This window comes from Schistocerca gregaria, chromosome 1, assembly GCF_023897955.1.
Source record: "Schistocerca gregaria isolate iqSchGreg1 chromosome 1, iqSchGreg1.2, whole genome shotgun sequence".
NCBI classification, from domain to species: Eukaryota; Metazoa; Arthropoda; class Insecta; order Orthoptera; family Acrididae; genus Schistocerca; species Schistocerca gregaria.
Window position 1 is genome coordinate 1,106,541,858 of NC_064920.1, and position 27,160 is coordinate 1,106,569,017.

The window sequence follows — 27,160 nt, forward strand, 5'->3', positions numbered from 1 at the left end:
ACAATAGTTTTTGCAATATTGAACAATGTAAGCTTTTGGCCACCAGAGACAGTGATCATGTGTATGGGAGTTGCATTTGCGTGAATGTGTATGTGTGTGTGTGTGTGTGTGTGTGTGTGTGTGTGTTATAATAGATTCAGTTTATTTATTACAAAATACACAAATTATTTCTTATTCTACCTTTTGTTGTCAAACTGTCTTTCAATCAAAAATAGTCATGCGGTAACGATTTGGTTGTAACTGTGTCTGCACTTATCTTCAGAACAGATACCTTTCCAAAAGAAAAAGGCATTTTATATGCACTTGTCATTTAAAAATCCTAATTAACCGGAAGTGGAGGACCATTATAAACTCATTACAAACCCTGGTGGCCCGAGTGTGAACTTATTGCAGAGATAATGCATTGCCGCCCTTGTCCCACTTTTTGCAAATCTCCAGGGTACTATCAAAAGTTTATGGCTTCAGTGTAATTATTGTCTTTGCACAAATGTGTCATTTCTGTCTGCTCATTGAGTGTTTCATTCAGTTATGTTCTGTACTATACTGAAGCTATTCTTTCTATTCATGATATGGGTTTCAATGAGCTATGTTACTTGGCAGTGTCACATCACGCGAAAGTTATTTTTCTCCTTAAGTTTTCGATGTCAGTATACTTAGCTTTGAAGCTACACATAAACTGTCACTGATCTATTCATGTACTGAACAGAAGTACAGTCTTACAGGTACGCATTACAATTATCCAGATGGAGTACTTTTCGTGCTTTTTATTATTCCGAAAGTTAGACAGATACCTGTTTTTATTGTCTTAATTATATTCAAATAAAATTTTATAGAGATGATGGGTGAGTATTGGCTAGCCATTCTGTATCCTTGCAGTTTTATAAATATCGTAAGTGAAGTTGAGATTAAAAATTTACATATGCTTCACAGTTGCAAGACACAAAAATGATGAAGGAATAACAAGACAACCACACACAGAAACCTGCTTGCAGCACAATGTAAATGTACCTGTAACAACATATAATACATATTAAGTTCACTCTTAAAAGATTGATAGTACAGTGGAAATAGGTAGCCTGAATGAAACAACCCAGGATTTACAGCTCAAGATGCGACTTTTGTTGCAAATACTGTCTTTATCCTAGATTCTAGTAAGACTACATTAATTTCTTATTTGTACATACAAGGTGTACAACTTTGCTTCCACCATTTGCTGATAGGTAGCGACAACGGTAAGTAGCGGTCGAAAGAAACAGATCGCAGATGTCAGGCAGTTAGCTTGGACCTCGGTCAACATAACCTCATCCAAACATTAGTCGATTTGTGTCTGCATCATAAAGCTGTTCTTGATTGAAAATGTCAGTTTACGAGCCTAAATCTCATCATTTGTGGGAATTGTTTCTGTTTTGTTTCATATGAAGAAAACAGTGGCTGAGACTCATCGAATGCTCTCAAGTACATATGGTAAGGACACTATCAGTGAAAGAACGCATCATGAGTGGTTTAAACATTTCAAGAATGGTAATTCTAACGTCACACACCCGCATAGTGATGGAAGAGAGAATGTTTTCAAAGGCGCAGAATTGGAGACATTGCTGAGTGAAGACACGCGTCAAACTCAAGAATAATTGGCACAATTAGTGGGAGTGACACAGAAAGCTATTTCAAAATATCTCAAGGCTATGGGCATGATTCAGAAAGAAGGAACTTGGGTCCCGTGTGAGCTGAAACCAAGAGACATTGAACAGCGTTTGTGTGTTTAAGAACAGTTGCTTCAGAGGCAAAAACAGAAGGGATTTCTGCATTGCATTGTGACCGGGCATGAGAAATGGGTTCATTATGATAATCCTAAATGCAAAAAATTATGGGGATAACCTGGCCTTGTTTTAACATCGACGGCCAAACCGAATACTCACAGCTCCAAGATCATGTTCTGCATTTGGTGGGACCAGCTCAGCGTCATGTACTATGAGGTGTTAAAACCAAGTGAAACAATCACAGGTGCTCATTATCCAATGCAATTAATGCATTTGAGCAGAGTATTAAAAGACAAATGGCCACAATACAACGAGAGGCACAATAAAGTAATTTTCAAGCACAACGCTTGACCCGATCCCACGTTGCAAAAGAGGTCAAAACGTACTTGAAAACATTAAAATGGGAAGTCCTACCCCAGCTGCCGTATTCTCTACACCATGCTCCCTCTACCACCTGTTTAGATCAATGGCGCAGGGCCTGGCTGACCAACACTTCCGATCTCATGAAGAAGTCACAAATTGGATTGATTTGTGGATTGCTTCAAAAGATGAACAATTTTTTCAGTGCGGTGTTCGTACACTGCCCGGAAGATGGGAGAAAGTAGTGGGCAGCGATGGAAAATACTTGGAATGAGAGGGGTCGAGACAGGGAAACAGTGAGAGCAGGAATACCCCAGAGATGGTACCAGCACTGCGGCTGGCCGTTCATAATCCCTACATCATACCATACCATGATCACTACACAACGTGGACAACACCAGGGGAAGCAGATACAAGACAAGTGGAAACAAAACGGCTCAAAAAACCCGAAAGAACATAGGAAAAGAGGAGTGGCGGGGGCAGAACCTGCCCGATGTGAAGGCAAGTCAAAGTCTCCATAACCAATACCAACACAAGCAGAGGGACTCCAATTCTGCAGGGAAATTCAGGTACTTAAACCTTGACTGGAAGACAAACCGCTCTTACGAAGAAAACTGAGAACAGATGTAACCATGTGAGGGTCATCCTCTATCACCCGGAACAAGGAAGGCGGGAGAGTGTATTTAGTGTGAAGGATCAAAAGTGGGGTGCAGCCCAGCAACACTAGGATAACCATGAGAAGGGGGGTGGGGGTGGGGGGGGGGGGAGGTGTCTGCAACTACAAAAGAAGGGGGAGGGGACAGAAACTCATTACAGAGTAAAAACCCATGGGTTAACCTAGTATGGCTGATATGAGAACAGCAGAGTACGGTAGATTCTTGCTGGGAGAGGCAGAGGGATAACTACCATTGACAATAAAGGAATTTAATGTAAGGCCATAAATACAGGGCGATTCAAAAAGAATACCACAACTTTAGGAATTTAAAACTCTGCAACGATAAAAGGCAGAGCTAAGCACTATCTGTCGGCAAATTAAGGGAGCTATAAAGTTTCATTTAGTTGTACATTTGTTCGCTTGAAGCGCTGTTGACTAGGTGTCAGTTGATGCTAAGATGGCGACTGCTCAACAGAAAGATTTTTGTGTTATTGAGTATGGCAGAAGTGAATCGACGACAGTTGTTCAGCGTGCATTTCAAACGAAGTATGGTGTTAAACCTCCTGATAGGTGGTGTATTAAACGTTGGTATAAACAGTTTACAGAGAATGGGTGTTTGTGCAAAGGGAAAAGGTCTGGACGGCCGAGAATGTGTGATGAAAATGTAGCACGCATTCAGCAAGTATTTGTTCGCAGCTCAGGAAAATCGACTCGCAGAGCTAGCAGAGAGCTGCAAATTCCACAATCAACTGTATGGAGAGTCCTACGAAAAGAGGTTAGTTATGAAACCTTATCGTCTGAAATTGGTTCAAGCACTGTCTGCAGCTGATAAGATTAAAAGAATCGATTTCTGTGATTTTATCCTTGCTCAAATGGAAATAGATGAATCTTACATTTCAAAGATTGTGTTTAGTGATGAAGCAACTTTCCACACTAATGGGAAAGTCAACCATCACAATGTCTGTATATGGGGCACTGAGAATCCGCAGGAAACAACTCAGTATGAACGTGACTCGCCTAAGGTGAACGTTTTCTGTGCCATTTCAGCCAATAAAGTTTTTGGTCCCTTTTTCTTCGAAGGTGCTACTGTAACTGGACTACAGTATCTGGAGATGTTAGAGAATTGGCTGTTCCCTCAGCTCGAACAAGAAGCACAACAATTCATATTTCAGCAGGATGGAGCGCCACCACATTGGGACTTATCTGTCCATAACTACCTGAACGTCAACTACCCGAGGCGATGGATTGGCCGCCAGGCAGCCCGTGACAGAGCACTTCATCACTGGCCTCCATGAAGCCCTGATCTTACCCCCTGCGATTTTTTCTTATGGGGGTATATTAAGGATATGGTGTTTCAGCTACCTCTCCCAGCCACCATTGATGATTTGAAACGAGAAATAACAGCAGCTATCCAAACTGTTACGCCTGATATGCTACAGAGAGTGTGGAACGAGTCGGAGTATCGGGTTGATATTGCTCGAGTGTCTGGAGGGGGCCATATTGAACATCTCTGAACTTATTTTTGAGTGAAAAAAACCTTTTTAAATACTCTTTGTAATGATGTATAACAGAAGGTTATATTATGTTTCTTTCATTATATACACATTTTTAAAGTTGTGGTATTCTTTTTGAATCACCCTGTACATCCCTGGAGGGGTCACAGAGAACGGCGGGAGAGGGTGTGTGTATGTGAGGGTGAGGGGGATGTTGGTGGCTGCACCCCCCTCCCCCCGACAGTAATTCAGCGAGCTCATTCATTACCTGGGATACCTAAGTGGCCGGGAATCCGGAGTAAATCAACTGAATAAGCAGCATCGCCAAGATCAGTGAGAAGGTTGTGGATGGCAAAGAGTGGTAGGACAAACAGAGTTATAGCCTGAAGGCCACACACTGAGTATAACAAAATTCGAGTGAGGGAGGTCCATTTAATGAAGCAGAGGACCCAATATATGGCCATCACTTCTGCAGTAAACATCCCACACATGGCAGGCAGGAGATGGTGTTCTCTGACAACAGAAGACATGAAGGCACATCTCACGTGATCAACTGATTTTAAGCCATCAGAGTAAAAAACAATAGCATTCTGCAACTCCCGTAGATTGGGCAGAATACAAAATGGTAAAGCAATGGAGTGTTTGAGGCCCACCTGTGACATCATACCAACTTGAGATTTTTTTTAATACATACAATTCATTTCTAAATTTTATTGATTATTTACAGAGTAAAGAATTTAATTATGTATAACATTTAATAGGTAATGAGTTTTAATGAGATAGATATAAATATGTTTGGACATAGCAAATAACCTTGTTGCATTATGCACGATATGTTTTTTCTTTGTAAGAACAAAAACTTCCGCGTTGCTCGAGTGCGCGATCAAGTAGTCGTCGAGTGCAGATCTTCTGTAACTTTCACGAATGGGCATGGAATTGTTAATTTCCAACCAGGAGTTGATTTAAAAATTATTCTGGGGAACTACAGCCTGACTTTGGTGCAAACAAATCATGCGCAAATTCTCAAATATCGGCGCCGAGTTTAAGATACGCAGCTGGATATCAAGCGTTATCGTCGTGTGTGTGGTTCAGTAACATTAACCACAATTTACGGGCATTAGCTTGATAATAACTATCAACAACTTAAATGAACGGCATAGTAATCGCCTAGATGCTTAAAGCAAGCGAGAAGTGATTTACTGTCGGGATAGGACAAATATTAATCATTGCATAGTCAGCTTGTTGATACATTGCTTAGCAACTCATAAACGGACAGTGACAGAGTTACTGAAACGATCTTTCAAGTATAAATGGCCCCTACACACACATCAGAAACTAATTACTCTAACTGTGAGCGGCTTCTGTATTGGATGAGTTGCTAATTGGTATTAATAAACTTCTTTCAAGGTTGAAACTCATTCAGTTTAGTAGAATCATAGATAGTACTAGCTATGCTACTACAGTTTTGAAAGAAAAGAGAGTCTTCTCAAACCAGAGGCACTAGTGAGGCTCCCTCGCAGCACTACGGTATTGTGAATCACCACTCACATGCTCCCTTCTCACTACGTTTCTGCATTGAAAACACTGAGATATAGCCACGGTACAAAGAAGGAAGAAAGAAGAGGAAAGATCAGCGAAAGAACTGGAGCAAAGAGAGAAGGGGAGGTCACAATGACATACGAAAGCAGGGGTTGGGGCCACTGAACTGAAAGTGGAGGGATTCCAGCATCAAAGAGAAGACTACCAACAGTGTTAGTGTGAAAGGCATTGGTGGCTAAACAGATACCAGATTGCAGGAGCAGCACAGAAGGGTAATCTGGTCCAGAAACTTGACAAACATAGTTCAGACAAGGCAGAACTAATGACCCATAAAGGCAGATTAGAGTCAAATGAGGCATGCCCTAAGATGTGTGGACAAGGAAGCAAAGAACATTGAGTTTTGAGTTTACGAAAACAGCCAATCTTCCAAAAGTGGATATGGGCCAAACAAATAAGCTTGTTGTCAAAAAGAAGACACAAAAAACAAAACTGAGGCCCATGGTCAGGTGCCAGGTGTCGACACAAAGCTTCGGATCAGGATGGACTGTAGTACAGCGACAGAAATGCATCACCCTCGGCTTGAGGGGGAAGAACTGAAAACAATGTGAGAGTGCCCATGTGGAAGTGTGCTAGATGTCACTCTGGGGATGTTGCTCCACAGAGGCCACCTACTGAGAGCTATCTCAAATACAGAAATCATCCACACACAGAAAAGGGGCGACCAAAAGTCTGACAGAGGCCACAAGTCCATTAATAGGGATGAGTAAAAGGACACTTAATATTGAGCCCTGTGGAATGCCATTCTCCTGGGTCTGCAGAGAGCTGAGAACGTGCCAGTCTGGGCTCTGAAAGACCAATGGGACAGGAACTGGTGAATAAAAGTCTGCAGGGGGCCCCAAAGATCCCATTCATGAAACGTAAGTACGATGTGACAGTACCAAGATGTGTTGTTGGCCTTGGACAAAAGACTGAAGAAAACTGCAACAAGAAGGTGGTGCTGAGAAAAGGCTTGCCAAGCTGTCGTTTCCAATTGAAGCAGATGATCAATTGGAGCCAGCCTGCCCCCCCCCCCCCCCCCCACCCCCCAAAAGTTGCACTGGTAAGGAGATAAAAGGTCCCAAGATTCGAGGACCCATCTGTTCAAATAACTTACAGGGGACACTGGTCACACTGATTGGCTGGACACTATCCATGGATGATGGATCCTTTCCGGGCTTAAATACAGGAACCACAACACTGTATATCCATTGAGAGCAGAAAATGCCTTGGAGCCAAATACAGTCAAACACCTGGAGGAGATACTGTTGTGAAGGACTGAGGTGTTGAAGCAATTGATTATCACTGGAATCAAGGTCAGGGGCTGAATCGTGGGACGAAGAGAGGGCCAGAAGAATTTCCCACTCAGTAGAAAGCTTCATTGCAGGAGTCCACCTGACTAGGGTAAACCATTTGTAGGAAGTTTCAGCGTGCTGTTTCCAGAGGAGGAAGGTGGCTGGTTAAAAGGCTGACGCCAATGTAGTCGCAAAATGTGTCGCAATGTGTTCCACAAGAACTGATGGAGCTGTAGAAAGACCACCTGGAAGGGCTAGGCCAGGAATGGAAGACTGCTGCTGACAACCTTGGAGGGTACGAAGTGTAGTCCACACCCATGATGAAAGCACAGAAAAACCTAGGGAGGAGACAAAGCATTCTTAACAACTTGCTTGTTCTGTTTGATTAAGTAATGGTCTCTGGCATAAAGACATTTAAAGGTAATAAGACCAGCAGAGGACAGGTGCCACTTAAGATGTTGCAAGGAATGACAGCGATCACGGGTTGCAGTGCCAATGGCCATGCTCCATCACAGGACTGGCCAACAGTGAACAGGGACCATCAAATGGGAACAGCCATGTCAATGGTGCAAATTATATTATCAGAAAGATTGCGAATTACTTCATCAGACAACCTGACAAAGAAGGTATAAACATAACCTGTGAGGTATATAGAGGCCAATCGACAGGATGGAAATACCAATGGGGTAACCTGGCCATCAGCAGGTGTGAACGTAACATGAGAATCAACAGAAACTAGTCACTATTGCAGAGCTCATTGTGTTGCAATCGGTGTAAGTAAGAAAGAAGAGGAGGAGAAGCAATCGAAAGATCAGTGGCACTGAAATGAACAATCATGATGAAGGCACAGGTCATGGTCTGCAGGGAATAGGTCAATGAGGAGCCCCTGTCTAGACGAAAAAGCATTGCCACACACAGGGTGACGTTTTGGGATTAGGCTTTGAAGGAATCACAGCAGCGCAAGTCCACTGGCAAATGCAGGTGCTAGTGCTGACACAAGCAGCCTCCTTTTGGGTAGCAGTATCGGACTTCTGAACTGGTTGTTAAGAGCAGATGCGAAGGAGGTAGCAAACTTCAGGGGCTGCATGGCCTTATGGATCTTTTTAGCCTCTCCATATGAAATATGTTTAGTTGTTTGGATTTTCTGTATCTTCCTTTCTTCCAGAAAGACACTGCAGTCCCTACTCCAGATGGAGTGATCACCAGAGTAGTTTCACACTTTGGAGGAAATGCACAACCAACACCTTCATGGGTGGCTTTACCACATTTGCCACAAGTGGCTGCTCCCTTACAACCTGAGGTCTTGTGCCCAAAGCACTGGCATGTAAAACAGTGCATCGGCTTAGGAAAATAAGGCTGCATGTCGAGTCGGAGGAAACCAGTATTACTGTGCTCTGGAAGTTTTGTGCTCACGAAAGTCAGTGTAAATGAGTCCGATTTCACAAGATCACCATTCACTTATTTCATTATGTTCTGTACATCGATGATGCCTTCCTGGGACCACTCGGCTTTCAGTTCTTCTCAGGCGTTGTTGACCAGATCCCTGCAAGTCACAACACCTTTGTTATACTTTAAGGTGTTGTGCAGTTCACTTTCTATTGGATACTCCCCGAGGCACTGAGCTTTCTGGATGTTCATCACTTGTTTGGCATTAGATGTTTCTAACAAAAAGGACTCGTTTTGCAAGCACTTGGCAGATATGAGGCTTCCAGTGATTCTCCCTAAAACTTTTTGTAGGTAAAAAGTTGAAACTTTCTCAAAGCTCCATTCTTTCCATTGAATTATAAGAAACACATTCTGGCCCCAGTAAACATTCTGTTACTTAACACTGACAGATTCTGTGTAAAGCTCAAGTCTGGAGGTCTGGGTACACAATACATCTTATTTGCTTGGGTGTTGGTACTTATCAGCAGCCCACCCTTTCCGCTTGGAGGAGGAAGAGATGATTCTGAAGGATCCTTGGTGGTTCCCACGAGCAGCTAGGGAAATAAAAGTTCACCTAGACAGAGCCCCAATTGCCTAGGTAAGCTTTATACAACTGAAATGTGGCAGGTTCCCCAGAGGTTGCCTGCTAACGACTGTTCCATCTCAACAATCACACATCTCATGAGCGTGCAGCGCGCCTTGAGGGGACCACAGAGGCTCAGTGGACCTGGACAGCACCTGCTCCCAATCTACATCTACATCCATACTCTGCAAGCCACCTGACGGTGTGTGGCGGAGGCTACATTGAGTACCTCTATCAGTTCTCCCTTCTATTCCAGTCTCGTATTGTTCGTGGAAAGAAGGATTGTCGGTATGCCTCTGTGTGGGCTCTAATCATTATGATTTTATCCTCATGGTCTCTTCGCGAGATATACATAGGAGGGAGCAATATACTGCTTGACTCCTCGGTGAAGGTATGTTCTCAAAAACTTCAACAAAAACCCGTACCAAGCTACTGAGTGTTTCTCCTGCAGAGTCTTCCACTGGAGTTTATCTATCACCTCCGTAACGCTTTCGTGATAACTAAAGGATCCTCTAACGAACCGCGCTGCTCTCCGTTGGATTTTCTCTATCTCTTCTATCAATCCTATCTGGTACGGATCCCACACTGCTGAGCAGCATTTAATTTATGGAATTAACTGCTTCCAGTTGCTGACCTGCTACATTGTAGCTAAATGATAAGGGATCTTCCTTTCTATGTATTCGCAGCACATTACACTTGTCTACATTGAGATTCAATTGCCATTCCCTGCATCATGCGTCAATTCGCTGCAGATCCTCCTGAATTTCAGCACAATTTTCCTTCGTTACAACCTCTCAATAAACCACAGCATCATACGCAAAAAGCCTCAGTGAACTTCCGATGTCATCCACAAGGTCATTAAAGTATATTGTGAATAGCAATGGTCCTACACACTCCCCTGTGGCACATCTGAAATCACTCTTACTTCGGAAGACTTCTCTCCATTGAGAATGACATGCTGTGTTCTGTTATCTAGGAAGTCTTCAATCCAATCACACAATTTGTCTGATAGTCCATATGCTTTAACTTTTTTCGTTAAACGACTGTGGGGAAATGTACCAAACACCTTGCGGAAGTCAAGAACGCCTTGTGAAGTCAAGAAACACGGCATCTGCCTGGGAACCCGTGTCTATGGCCCTCTGAGTCTCATGGACGAATAGCGTGAGCTGGGTTTAATGCGATCGTCTTTTTTGAAACCCATCCTGATTCCTACAGAGTAGATTTCTAGTCTCCAGAAAAGAGATTTCTAGTCTCCAGAAAAGGTATGGAGGAGGATCCATGTGCTAACAACATCGATATGGACCACATGCAAGCCCTTAAAAGACTAACCCGGGTCCAAAAGAAAGTATGGAACCCACGAAGGGTCGGTGAGTGAGCGTCAGTAAAATGAGATTCCTGGAATGGCACAAGCTGCTGAGTAAAAGGAAACAAGGGATTGTAACTCTGGTAAGTGACAGTAGTATCCATTACAGTTCCATTGAATAAACACAGACTGGGGATCCAAATGGGAGGAGAATGGGCTAGCAAACCACACCACCAAGTTATCATCCATCACTAACAAGGATGTGGTCACATCCAGAGCCAACCACGTCACCAAGTTACCATACATCACCAATGAGGACAGGGTCACATCCATAAATAAGAGGTCAGACTCAGGTTGCAAGACGGTGGAGGGGGGGATGGCACCTCTGGGAGCACCAGAGAGAGAGAGAGAGAGAGAGAGAGAGAGAGAGAGAGAGAGAGAGAGAGAGCAGGCTTCTGCACGATCTGGAACTGAGAAAAAGCAAGTGGCCTTAGGGTGCAAGGACTATGTGTCCCATGGCTGAGTTGTGGCAGCAGGCCTCTGGCCTGGGAGACACCAGGATGAGGAATCCTGGGACAGAGCCCCCACCACTGGCGAGCACTGAAGAAGGGGGACACTCCCTCTCACCAGAGTGGGGTAGTGGCACCCAGAGGCAGAGCATGGGAAATGTAGGGGAAGGGGAGAGGAGAAAGGGGCAGGACTGGGGTGAGGAGGAGGGAGGAGGGGAAAAGGACATAACAGAGGCAATACTAGATGTTGTTGACACAGGGTGAAGACAATCACATATCTGACGAGCCTCAATGTAGGATAAAGAATCGAGGAACTTCTGCTCCTGTATCATCTTTTCCTTCTTATCAACCAGGCAATCTGGAGCATGACGATTGACAGTTGTGACAACACACACAGGTGGTGGAACACAGGAGTGTCCACATTCACCCCACAAATGGTCCTCCATACAGCGGAAAGATGTGTGTCCGAAACATAAACACTGAAGGTTGGTTGGTTAGTTGGATTAAAAGAGGAGGACAGGGACCAAACTACAAGGTCATTAATCCCTTGTTCCAAATAAAACAATGCCACAAGTGTGAGAATAAAATGAACATAACTTACGACTCAAAACAGAATGAAAGGAAAAATCACAAGAACGATGAAGGGCAACAAACATGTAAATAGACAAAAGGGGACAAGAAAACCACAGAAACAACAAAGCAGATTACCATGGCTGGCTGAACATGAGAATAAGAAAGGAGAAGCCAGCCACTCCCCAACACATTAAAACCTCCACCCTGGAAACACTAGGGTGGAGGACACAGAGGGAGAAAGGGCATGTGCTAAAACTTGGATCAAACGATAAAACCCACAATCACAAATAAAACGTAAAACTGAATCAGCCGATGACATGCTGTCAGATAAAATTAGTGGCAACAAGTCCGGTAACCCAAGATTTCGTTGCTGGGCAGTCAAAGTGGGACAGTGCGCCACAATATGGGCCACTGTCAATCAGGCGCCGTACTGACACTCAGGCAGGTCTTCACGGTGCAGGAGGTAACCGTAGGTCGCCCAAGCATGGCCAATGCGGAGCCAGCAGAGGACAACTGATTCCCTGCAAGAGGCCTGCATGGAAGACTTCCACACATTCATAGTCTCCTTAATGACATGCAATTTTGTTGTGTGTCATTCTGTCTCTCAAAGCCAAAAACCCCTACGGCGTAAGTCAGAGCCCAGGTCAGGGTCAGAGATGCCATCTCCAGAAGCGGTTTCCGTGTAGCCTATTTGGCCAGCCTGTCGGCAAGTTTGTTGCCTGGGATGCCGACTTGTCCTGGGGCCCTCACAAACACCACTGAACGACGGGACCAGTCCAGGGCATAGATGGACTCCTGGATGTATGCTACCAAAGGGTGGCAAGTGTAGCACTGATCGATAGCTTGTAGGCTGCTCAAGGAGTCAGTACACAGAAGAAACATTTCCCCAGGTCATGAACGGATATACTGAACTACATGAGAGATGGCCACCAGCTCTGTAGTGAATACACTGCAGCCATCGGGCAAGGAATGCTGTTCAAAATGGCCTCTGTGGACATAGGTGAAACCAACATGACTATTAGCCATTGAGCTTTCGGTGTATACCACTTCATAGCCCCGGACAAGTCAAGAATAGAGTGGAAGTGACAGCAGAGAGCGGCAGGAGTAACTGAGTCCTTAGGGTCATGCGAAAGGTCCAGATGAATCTGTGCCCTAGGTGTACACCATGGAGGTGTATGCAGATGGACCTGGATGGGAGGTGGTAAAGGGAAGGACACCAGTTCAGAAAAAAGGGATCACACACGAGCCGCAATCGTTAGCCCTGACCTGGCCACCGATGCGAGAAATGAACTGCCAAGGATAGAAAAAGGAGACAGTAATTTGGATGCTCAGGAGAACGATGAATGTGTGCATCGTAACTGGCGAGCAGTTGTGCCACTGTCAACCAGGTGCCATACTGACACTCAGGCCGGTCTTCACAGTGCAGGAGGTAACCATGGGTCGCCCAAGCATGGCCAATGCAGAGCCAGCAGAGGACAACTGATTCCCTGCGAGGGCGCCACTGAACCATAAACCAGACTCCCGTAGTCAAGGTGGGATTGAGCAAGGAGTCTGTAGAGCTGCATCAGAGAAGAGAAATCTGCACCCCAGTTGGTGTTGCTCAGGCAGCGGAGGGCATTGAGGTGCTGCCAGCACGTCCGCTTAGGCTGATGAAGGTGAGATAGTCAAGTCAATGGGGCATCGAGAACCAGTCCTAAGAATCAATATGTCTCCGCTACAGTGAATGGATCGCCATTAAGGTAAAGTTCTGGTTCTGGAAGAACGGTACGACGTTGACAGAAGTGCATAACACATGACTTTGCGGCCGAAAACTGGAAGCTGTGGGCGAGTGTCCATGACTGCGGCTTCTGGATGGCTCCCTCCAGGTGTCGCTCAGCAACACTAGTACTGGTGGAGCACTACGAAATACAGAAGTCATCTGCATTCAGAGAGGATGAGACAGATGGCCCTACAGCTGCTGCTAGACTGTTAACAGCCACTAAAAATAGTGATACACTCAATACAGAGCCCTGCGGAACCCCATTCTCCTCGATATGGGGGGAACTATGGGAGGCACCAACTTAGACATGCAAAGTACGGGGTGACAGGAAATTCTGGATAAAAATTGAGAGCGGGCCTCAGAGACCCTACTCGTGTAATGTGGCAAGGGTATGATGTTACCTGCTGGCGTAATATACTTTGCATAGATAAAAAAAGACGTGAACAAGGTGTTGGCATCTGGTTAAGGGTGTTCTGGTGGCAGCCTCAAAGGAGCGCCCCTGGTGGAAGCCACCCTGAAATGGAGCCAGTAGGCCACGTGACTCCAGGACCCAATCCAACCACCGACACACCATATGTTCCAGCAGCTTACGAACCAGACAGCTATCCACCTCAACTGGGTTTTTTCCAGGTTTGAGAACCAGTACGACGATGCTCTCCCACCATCGCGATGGATAGATGCCATCACACCAGATCCGGTTGAAGATGACAAGGAGATGGCCCTTGTAGTCAGACGAGAGGTGTTTAATCATCTGACTGTGGATCTAATATGGCCCAGGAGCTGTGTCAGGGGAATGTGCAAGTGCACTGAGGAGCTCCCACTCCATAAATGGCGTTATAGGGAACACTGTGGTGTGTAGTGAATGAGAGGACTTTCCTTTCCATCCGTTGTTTGAGGGTGCAAAAGGCTGAGGGGTAGTTCTCCGATGCAGAGGCTCATGCATAGTGCTCAGCAAAGTGCTCGGCAATCGTGTTTGTGTCGGTACATAGCACACCACTGATGGTAATGCCAGGGACACGTGTTGGGGTCTGATACCTAAAAAGACATCTGATCTTTGTCCAGACTTGGGAAGATGACATATGGCAGCCAATGGTTGACACGTACCTCTCCCTACACTCCTGTTTCCATCATTTTATAAGTTGTCTTTCACGGGCATGGAGCAGCTTAAAGGCTATCAGATGCTCTAAGGAAGGGTGTCGCTGTAGAGCTCGCCGACACTCTGTAACTGCCTCAGCGACTTCCGGTGACCACCATGGGACTGTCTTTCAACGGGCGAACCCTAAAGAGCGAGGTATCGGATTTTCTGCCGCGGAAACGATTGTGGTACTTACCTGCTCAACCATCACATTGATGTTACCATGTGGGGGAGAGTCAACTTGTTTAAAGCCCATCTGGCAGGTGTCCATGGGCCTGACGCCGGGGCAGTGACAGGAATTTGTGGAAGTGGTCACTACAACACAAGTCGTCAAGTTCTCTCCAGTGAATAGATGGAAGAAGTCTTGGGCTGCAAATTGATGAATCAATGGCTGAGTAACAACCTCGAGCCACACTGAAATGTGTGGTGGCCCCAGTATTTAAGGGACAGAGGTTGAACTGAGACAGTAAAGTTTCAACATCTTTGCCTCATCCAGTACGCATGGTGTCACCCCACAAGGGATTATGGGCATTAAAATCTCCCAAAAGTAGGAAAGGTTTAGGTAGTTTATCAATCAGTGCAGCTAATTATTCTGGGGTACTGCACCATCTGAGGGAGATATACATTGCAGACAGTTATTTCTTGTGTCGCTCGTATTCTGACAGTGACAGCTTCAAGAGGTGTTTGAAGGGGCACAGTTTCACTACAGACTGAGTTTAGGACACAGACACAAACTCCATCTGACACTCAATTATAGTTGCTACGGTTCCTGTAATATCCCTTATAGCCATGGAGGGCAGGGTTCCGCATTACTGGGAAACAGGTCTCCTGGAGGGCAATGCAGGTAGCAGATGTACAGCTTAACAGTTGCCGTAGCTCAGCCAGGCGGTGGAGAAAACTACTACAATTCCACTGGAGGATGACATCATCTTGAGACTGGGAAGGCACGGAACATTCAATGAGGCAGTTTATGCCTCAGGGTCACCTACTGCCACCAACTTTTTGCCTGAGGGTCCGGCAACATCCACGTCCTCAGCGGACACCAGAATCTCCACCCCATCCTCAGACGCAGAGCTTGTAGGTAGTGGTGGTGTGGGTGGCACCAAAAGTTCCTTGTTCTTAGGGGCCTTATTTCTCGACTTCTCGTGCTGTTTCTTGGGTTTCCCTGGCTGGGAGGACTTCACTGAATCAGTCTCCGAAACTGACGATCAGTGTTAAGCCCTATGACCAGCTGCTTTTGGGCTCTTCAGCCACTTGTGGTTGTCATTTTTCCCACTAGCAGAAACCTGGGAAGAGTGTGTCCCATGAGACCCCTTCCTAGCGAGAGGAGCCGAAGAAGACATACGCTTCTCCAGCGCAGAAATGGGGAATGATATACCCAATGGTTGGAGAAGGTGTTGTTCCTGAAGTGGGTGGTGCAGGAGCAACAGGGAGGGAAGTGCCCTCCATCATCAAGGGGGCAGATGTAGTCTTCTGGTTCTGAGAGGCGACGAATGCAAGGAACTGATGGGAAGACAACTGTTCTCATAGCAGTGGTGAAAGAGGAGGTCATAGCCACAGGATGTAGGCGTTCATATTTCCTTTTAGCCTCAGTGTAGGTCAGTCAGTCCAGGGTCTTAGATTCAATGATTTTCCTCTCTTTCTGTAAAAATCCTGTAGTCTGGCGAGCAAGGTGAATGATGCTCTCCACAGTTGAATCAGATGGGAGGTGGGACACATGGAGAATTGGGATGCGATGGATCTCCTCAGTCTCAACAGGTTGGGCTGGAAGTACAGCGGGAAGACTTACGGTCGAAATTCCAGCACTTAAAGCACCACATCGGGAGGGGAACAACTTGGGGTCATATTTCTTAGCATTAAAGTTAGACTTTGCGTCCTTAGAGACTGCTGGCCCCAGACCACTGGCAAGAGATGATGTACTGCACTTCCTGGCGTGTCATCCGCCCTGATGCCACCCACTCTTACCAGTGGCCCTCCCCACAGGCTCCACCCAGCCGCAGTATAGGCCACCTGGCAGGATTGCCACTGCCGGGAGTTGGCACAGAAAGTGACAGTGCATGGTGGAAAACACACCCAGGAAGGTGTCCTTGTCCAAGAGATAAAGAATGGGCGGGACCGCAATGTGACGACGAGAAAGTGGGCTAAAGATCTCAATGCACAATGGACATGATGCACCATGTAAGGTGCCCTAACCCAATTGACACGCTCTTTGGAAAATTTTTGAAAGATGGAGGTCAATCCCTACAAGTGACCATCACATAGATGCCGAAATGTGTGATACTCCTTTTAGTCACCTCTTGGACCAGGCAGTAATTCCTTGGTCTATTCTAACTCCCAGACCCACAGGGGGCATAAACACTGAAGGCACTTCATGTGTGGCAAGACACGTGGCTTCACCTCACACAGATAAACTGTAACCCTGACCTTCTACTCTTCTACTTCTCACTCAAATGCCAGAGCAAAAGCACCATATTGATACTATTGTCCTTACGACCTTTCTAAACAGGTCGAACAAAATGATTGGCCTGGCGATCCCCATTAGTTTGAAGGATGAGGTCCCTATCAAAAATGACTTCACCAAACTTGACTTTGATTTTTTCCATAAAAAAATAATGGCTTGGTGCCCGTCAAAGTGACCTATCAGTCCTAGTGCAGACCAAGTAGCAGGGAAAGTGTTTCACGCATAGCCTAGCCCTCATCCAAGGGTGTAGTCAGGGCAGGGAAGGATGCAGAGTCATAAGAAGCAGCATTAAATGATCCATTGCCAACCAAAGAGATGACCATAAAGGAATGGCCAGGTTTTTGGAGCTCTTCATATACAAAGCGTCTGCACTGATACCACGCACTCTGATCAAGGGCTCTTCACGTGATCACCACCCACCCACAGCAAGGGCTCTGGCCTTTGCCGGGAATTATGATACTCCTAATCAATCACTCCTATGCACACACAGGGAGGCAACAGCTCAGGTATCAGAAGTATGATCCCTGCATTGCCAGGGGGGTTCAGCCAAAAGGGTACATAACTGCACCATGACATGGGGTGACTATGACTACACAGGGAGGAAGGGGGATGGGGCCAACTGAAGAAAGGAAGAGGGAAAGGAGCGAGGAGAGGAATCCATGCCATAGTTGCTAGGGAGTGAGTTCTCGCCCAAGCCCTCACAGGATGGAGGAAAAATTTAGAAGTTGATGTCAAACCCCGAAGGGGGATCAAAAATGCCAAAAATGGATAGCGAGAAAGAAAAAGCAATCGGAACAAAAACCAGAAGGAATACAAGAAAGCAGGTTTATATCCAGGTCAGTGTAAGTAAGAACACAGAGGGGGGAAGGAGCAAAGACAGGGAGAGAGGGTGACGGGAAAGGAAATGCAGCCCAGAAAGGATAAATGAGCAGTAATAGCTTGGGTCCCCATGTGCACCACGTAAGAACTCACGAGAGTCATGAGCTGCCTTGGTGTGTGTGTGTGTGGGGGGGGGGGGGGGGGGGGGGGGAGGGAGGGGGGGGGGGGGCAGGAAGGCTGGAGGACCAACAGAAGATGTGTGGGAGGGACAGTTACCCCTGGAACAATTCCTTTTATGTATTACAAGTATGTGCCATGATTTTTTGAATTGTGTTACACATGGTGTTCTGAAATGCCCATTACGAACTTCTAAGTCTTGTGTAGGGGAGTGAATATATAGTATTCTGAGCAGGAACCTAAGTCCAGAAAGGTATCATTTCCATGCTACAGCAATCTGAAAACATATTTACTAGGTAGGAATGAAACATTGTGGTCATGGTGCAGGGTGGTTACATTGGATAAGCTGATGTCATTTAACACCTATCCTACCTCTCTGACCGCGCTGGAACCTCATTCACATGTGCCTGTGAGTGTTAGAGCAGCATGGTTGAGTACACATTTGCAGAATTCACCAACATGATCCTTCTGAATGGTGAAGCTCATGACAATGGAAGAGTTACTCATTGCCTTTATCAAGATCATTCTCCACAAATTACGAAAATTTTATCTACTCACTACCTTCTACAAGTTCTTGAAGTTTGTAACAGGAATTTCCAAACATCTTTTATATAACTTCTTTGTCTACCTTGGTTATATTTTTATATGATTTTATATATGTTCCTTGATGCTAGCACAATATCTTGGCATATACATAGATGTGATTTGGTTACTGTAAATTGTCAATCTGTGTTTACAATAATCATATACAATACGTAAATTGCTGGATGTATCATAAAGAAGACATTGGCATCTGTTAAAATAATACTATGTATCCAAAATGAAATTTTCCCTCTGCAGGGGAGTGTGTGCTAATATGAAACTTCCTGGAAGATTGAAACCATGTGCTGGACTGAGACTTGAATTTGGGATCTTCGCCTTTCGTGGGCAAATGAGGAAGGGTCTTGAGTTGTTTCCGGTAGCTCAGTGGTAGAGCACTTGTGCACGAAAGGCAAAGGTCCTGAGTTCGAGTCTCAGTTCAACACGGTTTTAATACGCCATGAAGTTCCAATACTATGTATGTTTCTGTAACATACTTCCTATACATTACACAACTGTATAGCCAAAGTCTAAAGATTTATAATATTCCTAATTTTGTAGGCTTTTGAAAATGACAAATTAATTTGTCGAAACCAATAAAGAATGATAACAATATATTTGCAAATTATGACTGAATTTTATTCTGAAAAATATATACTACAGTGGCTGAAAATTATGACCATAAGTAAAACAATACCTCTATATGTTTTTCTAACTCTAATCATTTCACATAACTAAGGAATCTTCACAATTTACTAAGATGCACATTGAAACCCACTCTATTTCAAGTGAATTTGCATGAATGCAATTTAGTTTTTGCCTTCATTGGCATGCTGACTCCCTGGTTCTGAGAAAATGACAATTTTTTCTGTCACCCTAATCTCCCATTTCATTTCCAAGGAAGTCAGTCTTAACTGTATGACTTCCCAAACAATCCATAGCTATAGGTACAAATAATAACTTGTCCACTTTTTACTAACTAATTTGAAGCAAACTCTCATGTCAGACAGCTCCATTGGTTCGCATCAGTAACAAATTTATTTTAACTGAGATTAAACAGCTAAAAAATTTCACACAATAAAAATATTGGTTTACAGGTTGGATTGTTCTCTGTGTAAACAACCTTTCAGTACAAGATGGCAAAAGTACAATTATTCCTTTTCTGACTCCACAAACAAAGTTTTCCTGAGAGAAGCAAATGGAAATGGTGGTAAATGTAATTTTCATGAGGTACGCAATGGTGTTTTGTAATCAATTAACTAAATAGTAACTTGCACTCTGATTGGGGTTGCTAATTTTTGGAATCTGAATGAAAAAAGTTGTCTAATTTGTGTACCTTCATTCCTTACTGCCTTGCAGAGCACTATACTGGGACAATTCGGGTACACAATACATGTTGTAGAATCCAACTACCTCAGAGTAGAGCTCTGTAAATAATCGCAAATACGGAAAATCTAAACCAATTTAAAAGGAAATGGAAAGTTACAATTGTTTGGTCATACAATGGATCAGTGATTCTTACCTAAGACATATGTCTTCAGATATATTGCCATGTTTATCAACTACTTCACAAAGTAAGGAAAGGAATTCTTCAACACTTTCACTTGCCACTGACATGTGATACAGTGTTAATGTTTTCACTGCTACAATCTGAAATAATGGAAAAAGTATAGTTATTATCATTACACAAGCTATCAAATTAAACACAGATGGAATTTTTCAATCTAATGTACTGCAATAATCTATTATGTTCTACAAATTTCACTGAAGTGACCATCAAGAAAGTAGACACCTCAAAGTCACACCCACTCTCTGCAGCTCGTGGGCATTAAGCACCATGATTTGATTGATTGATTTTATTATTAGTCCAGTTAAATCATACAGCCAAAATTGTACAATTTATACTGGACAGGTCAAAGAAAAGTTGAAGTAATACATAGACTTAGCAAATAGTAGCAAATTAAAATTAGATGCATATTGTTACAATTTAATTTGCCCACCACATTGCTCCCCTGGTGCATGTACATTTTTTACAGTGAATGAGGTCAGTGCCAGCCGAATGTTTAGTGTTTCCACGCAGTATCACATGTTTACATGTGGTTTTAGTCTCGCATGGAATGGTGCATTGATGTGGTGAGCAAAATGCAGGAACAAGGGCCTATGTGTAGGTCTACTCCGGTCAGTGCGTGGAAAGGGTTAAAATACAATCGAAAATAATCTAAAATTGTCATACTGAATGAACTGAACTTTTTGTCTGACATATTGAACAGTGAAGAAGCCAGGAATAATACAAATTTTGCATATTCATAAAATGAGAACAAAGCCTTGTGATATTTCCGAATTGATTGTATTCTATGTTAACAGTGCAATAACATTGGCAGAATCTCTAGATGTGAGCAAAAGTGATAAAAAGTTAAAAGAGTAGATATGTACTTCAATACTATTACACGGGAGAGTAACCAACAGCTAGAAAACTACAGAGTGATCTCTATGAAAAAAATTAATTATTATGGCTCAGAGAACTCCATTCTTTGTCTTCTCCACTCACATGGTTTTTGATTCAGAAACCATGGACAAAATTTCTTAACAGAATGCAGATACATTGCAACTGTCTTGTAGTATACATCAATAAAAATTGGGATTCATGAAACAACTCACAAAAAAACATTTTGCTTGACATCAGCAGAAATTGTGGCCTGAAAGTACACACAGTTTCTTTTATACAGTGTATATTTGCAATTTGGGTGATGGGTGCAGTGATGAAGGTCAGCGACAGCTGCAAATAAAAAATTTTTGGGACATAGGAAATACAATGAGTCGTATTAAAGCGAGCTGCCTTAATTAAAATCCTGGTGACGGCATATGAGTACTTGCGCACTGCCACGCACAGACTCTCATAAATAAAATCTCTTTTACGTGACATGATACAATAACAATGTCTAAGATGTTAACAAAATTAATTTCTTAATTTTCTTAAGAACTCTCTCGCTGCAAGTTTCTACAAGGTCGAACAGAATATAAATTCATCGGTGATGACATGTTTCATTGCATAGGTGAAGCAGTTTTACACATCTTATGGTATTTTATCTTTATCTCAGAATACTTTCATCTTTTTCATGTTGAAATATATGTCACATGCATTATAAACTTCAAGATTTTCCCCATTTTATCTTCAGTCCAAAGGTGATAAAAGTTTTCTTTAGGAAAGCACTGTATCATTTTCTAGACTAAAAATAGAGATAGCTAAATTCTAATTTATTTTGGAGGGGAAAGGGGGCCAGAGGGACTGAAAGGTTCATTCAGTAGACTTTACAGAACCAATATTCTTACATGGGTAATGAATCAAATGAGTGTTTCCAGCACATTTCAAATGAGTGTCCCATTATTGTATAGCTTTGTTGCATTCTTCCCAGAAGAAGGCCACTGCCCAACCATGGCCGAGAAGTTCTATACAACACGATGCGTTATCATACACAGAAAGCTTTTTTTGTCGACTGACTCTGGCCGTGGAAGCCTACACAACTACATGTAAAATATCAATTTAACTTGATGAAAAGCTCTCAGGTTTTCAGCCATGTGGCAGCGTATCTTAAGGTTGCCACCTGGTTGGAAACCTGAGAGGTTTTTATCAATATTAGGGAAATCCGGCACAGGACAGCAATGGTAACATTAAAATGACAACATTTCCAGTAGAATGCAAAGACTTAGCTTAAGAAATTCCTGTGTAATATGTAATACATACTTTAAACAGCAAAAATATATATATGTGACGTAAAGGCTCACAGATGAACACATTAAAAAAAATTAAAGAAAACTGACAACCCATCCACAGTGTTCTAGGCTTGGGACAAAACCACATCGATAACTCTTAATATTATGTATGGGTTGTTACTAATTTACATTTCCTTACAAGTTTACCTTCAAAATCTAATTGTATTCCCTAAAAATCTAAAAGAACATAGTAAGTATATAAGTTTGCAAGTAGCAGATGATGTGACTTTTCTTACTTGAATTTTTCCGTGTTCCTTTTCCATTTCTCAGGAAAGAATTCCTGTCACTTTTTGGCCTTTTCATCCAGTCCTTGCTTTTTTTATTAGAACTTTCAACAGATGTATGTAGCTCATTCTAGTATGGAGAAGCAGTAGCTCTCTACACTTTCGCATCATCTTTTAAAATGGCAACATCTTATCAAGAAACATGGGGAAATTTTGTGGAACTGTTTCTTCAATAAGTCTGCTTTTGTCTACTGGTACAGTACATTTCGGAAAATTACAAGAGACAGGGGTCATCGCAGGTTCTACAACAGTGCCAGGCAAAGTTTCTGGGCTTAACATCTTGTCTTCCATAGGCCAATCAGTTGGAGCTGATAGTAAGAAGTCTACTCAGTGAAGATATCAATGTTGACAGGCCAAATTCCTGTAGCCTCAAACCCTTTGACTCAAAATCTCGTGGTCACAGGATATAGAAATGTTGAGTGAAAGAGATGCTTCTTGTCATAAAGTGATAACATGAATGACCACTGACAAACTGTGGCCAAAAAACAAGTGGACCACCCCATTGCTGAACACGCTCCCTCATCTCAATGACTGCTTCACAGCCTGTGCCATATGAATCCTTACCACCAACACCAGCTTTTCTGAATTGCGCAGGTGGGAACTTTCCCTGCAATACATCCTACAATTCTGGTACCTTCCTGGGCTCAACCAGCCTAGCATGGGTTTTGAGATTTTAAGAAAGAGAAAACTAGTAGATAAAGCATTTTCACTTACTTTTCAGATAAAGAGTTACTAATATTGTGATACGCACATGAAAAACAAGTCCAAATACATTACGCACACCTCATACAATGGCTTCTTACCATGCTTATGGCTTGGAAAATAGTTCCTGAAAAGTGATCCTAGAATGCACCACTTTGGAGTCAAAATAAACTCCTAATTCCGTTCCACCCTGTGGTTCTGTCTTGCACTTGTTTCCTTACATGATGGGAAAGTCTTCATTAACTACAATTTAACTTATCATCTTTTTTCCATTTCTCATCATTTCTTAGTTGCTTCAAGATTGAAGGAAGTATGTTCTGTTCTTGCAACTAAATGAAAGGCAGTTTGTATTTTGCATGCATGTTTCACTTCTTTTATTTACGAAGTGTCTTCAGTGCCCTGTAATATATGTTTATTTTTAAATAATAAATGCATCATGCAGTAGTTACAAACATGTTACTATATTATTTTTCTCATGTTTCCTTCGTTTTTAAGATCAGAAACAACTTTTTTAGCACAAGTTTCGAAAATGTAACATGGTTAACATATTTGTAACTGAAACAAGTATGGCAAAAAACAAACTACCTTTCATTTAATTGCAAAGACAGAACATGTATCCATGAACAATTTAACTTATTTAAAAAGAGTGAAACTGAATACCTCCACACTACTAGATGCATGTACAAATCATTGTACTAACAACAGCACCAAGTCCTAGAAAAAGAACAGCACATTTATTGTCACAGAGAGAAGACAAATAAGAGTGCTACTCCACAATGGCCTCTTTCAAAAGAAAGAAATCAGTTCCTGCTGGGAAAGAAAAGATTAGTATTAGTCAGTTCTTAAAGTAAATTCTGTACCTGAATGTTCTCTGCTCCATAATGTTATTTACAGAGTACCTTGAACAGGCTAATAAAAATTCAAAACAAGAATTTTATAACAGATGTTTCAATTCTCCCACCTTAGCCAATGTTCTGAAAGGAAGGGCACTCCTTTCACACCAAGCTTCAGCAAAATCATCTTCTTCTGGTTGGCATCTGATAACTTCAGGCAACTAAAACAACAATTTAATAATGAAAGTAAATTTATTTTTAAAATAAATGGTAATAATAAATGCCATAGTCACATCAACATGCATTTTTATTAATTTGTTATCCCACAAGACACTTCAGTTCACTGGTACATGAGAGAACACATGAACAAATTTGTATGACTGTACAACATCAACAACTTATGAACAGATTTGTTGCACTATTAATGGTTCACATCAAAACACTTGTAAACGTAATCAAGCACACACACGGTTTTTCATAACGCACTGCTTTTTAACAACTAAATCTCCACCGGAAAGAAGCCCTTAATGCAAATGTTTTAGAGCTTCAATCTCTCCCAAACAAAGAGAGAAAATTACATGTGCATTTTTCATTCATAGGTAGGATAATAAATTTGGTTGTCTCAAGTATACTGGATGGAAAGTGCCTCCCTTGGAACTAGATATTAAGACACATAACTAGAAGAAAAGAGGAACTATACGATACTGCAGTGGCCGTGTTGTTCAGAAATACGATGCAATGTTCCTTCGGACATGCATGCATGTGCAAAGGAATGGGCACTGCAGTGACAGAAGCCATTATTAAATTCACAAAACATATTTGCAGTTCTGAATTTGGACAACCATCAGCTATATAATAGAATGACAACAACAAAAATTTGTGCTGGACTGGGACTTGAACTCGCGATAAGTCACCCTAGCACTAGGCTACTCAAGAATTCCTCACAGAAATATAGTAATGGACGTATGAGTAAAAGTTGTAGACACATGTGGCAACATATGGAAATATGGGTCTCGCCGTGAGGCAAGCTCAGCTGCCACACACACACACACACACACACACACACACACACACACACACACACACACACACACATCAGTCTCATTACTTTATTGTCACACCTCATATATCAATGCCTGTATGCAGCTAGGGGTATTCATTTCATAGTAATTTCATTCTAATTACACATTTATTTTTTACCGAGGGTGTACTTTTTCATATACTGTGGATAAATACTAACTTGTTTACGATACCACATAGATTATAAGTCTAGTTGTAATCCATGTGTGAATCAATGTTAAGATTCCAAAACCGTAGCTTGTAGTACTTTTGTATTCCATTTTGTTTTATAAAGTAGTCTGCCTCTGCAGCCAAGTGGTCAAAGCAACAGACCATCATGTGGAGAACCCAGGTTCGATTCCTGGTACCGCCTGGAATTATTCCTTCGTGGGAGGACTGCAATGGGATGTACTCAGTCTCGTGATGCCAACTGAGGACCTACCTGACTGAGAGGAATGTCGACAATGGCTAGGAGTGCAGTGTGCCAGCGCCATGTTCGACCATTCTGAATCTGATGATGAATGACTGAGGATGACACGGCTGTTGGTCGACTATTGTGTGGTCTACAGGGCCTTATTGTGGATTTCCTTTGTGTTTGTAAGTAAATTAAGTTGCCATGGTTCAAAATGATTGTTGAAATAATCTTTTAGAAAGAAGTTCTTGATCACTTAAGGAAACTGAAAAATTTTAATGAAATAAAAGAAATTGTAATAAAATTTGAGAATGAATCGAGGAACTTAGGATTCTTCAATGTGGTAATGGAATTCTGATTTGGTTTCAGAAAAGCTGTACATGTAAATACAACATAGTAGTAGGGGAGAGATAGTGGGGGAGTTGGGAAGAGACCAGACAGCTAGGTCATCGGTCTCATTGGATTAGAAAAGGATGGGGACGGAAGTCAGCCGTGCCCTTTCAAAGGAACCATCCCGGCATTTGCCATTTGCCTGGAACGATTTAGGGAAATCACAGAAAACCTAAATCCGCATGGCCGAATGCGGGATTGAACTGTCCTCCTCCCGAATGCGAGTCCAGTGTGCTAATGTAGTAGAAGAAAAATAGCTATTGTCAAAAGAGGTTTGAGCCCATTTAACTTTATGTTATTCTACCCAATGTTAAGGTTCTATTGCTCGTTGTCACTGAACTTCTTATTAGAAGACTCGGCTGTGTATTGTTAACAATATATTACCTAATTAATATATAATGTATTAAAATTCTAACATAGAGTTTTAATTCATTTGTCAATGAAGTGGAGTTGTCATATTGTCTAACAAATAGATATTTAATTGTGCATTTGGGAATTTCTCAAATACCTGTTATACTTTTAAAAAAAGGCTTTTCTTGCTTAATTTTATAGACAAAGGCCACCTGAAAGCAGATTATGCATGTGAAATTAAAAAATAAATGTATTTTCAGAGTAAATGAAAAAACATGAGTCTTTTTAAGGTCCTCTTTAACAAATTGAAACTCCCTTTTGACAAAATTCTTGCTACATCCTGCCATTGTTGCTGCACTTCAGTAACAGATTCAGGGTGTATATGCAGACAAGGAAAAAATCCTGGATTTCCCAGTTAAAAACACACTTTCTTGGGTGAAAATAAACTTTTCTCTGGATGAAACTACATTGTCCCATCTTAAGTGACGACATACTTCCCTTTGGAGCTGTAAAAGGTATTAGTCCTTTGAATGGTGAAAGATTTATACACTGGCATAGAACTTTCTGGCACTTCAGGAAACGCAATCCTGCAAAAAATAATGCATTTGAGTATGAACATGAATTCCACCAATTACACCACAACGGCTTCAGAAGCACGAAAATCAAGATTGTGAGGTGCTATTGTAGCCAATCATAGCTCACATCACGTGATCTCTCCAGCCAGTGACAGCAGATATTAAGAGCATAGGAAACATGATGTAGTCAGCCAACAGCAACATCACTGTTACACAGTGCGAACACACAGATAGAAAATGTTAATGGTTTAAATTAATATAAAAGAAAAACTAAGCTTTCACATATGATACTGACCATCAAAAAAATTTTATTGTCTTTTCCGAG

At 42.6% G+C, this 27,160-nt stretch overlaps 1 protein-coding gene across 7 annotated transcripts in view; it reads right to left on the reverse strand.

The window, feature by feature from the left end:
- LOC126283006 (uncharacterized) overlaps nt 1–27,160 on the reverse strand; it is a 378,588-nt gene that overhangs the window by 81,307 nt on the left and 270,121 nt on the right. For all 7 annotated transcript variants that reach the window (XM_049982244.1, XM_049982237.1, XM_049982240.1 and 4 more), the window contains 2 exons: nt 24,177–24,269; nt 19,981–20,108 (listed from right to left, as the gene is read on the reverse strand). In XM_049982244.1, coding sequence (XP_049838201.1) covers nt 19,981–20,108; nt 24,177–24,269 — 221 coding nt within the window. The remainder of the gene's footprint in view (nt 1–19,980; nt 20,109–24,176; nt 24,270–27,160) is intronic.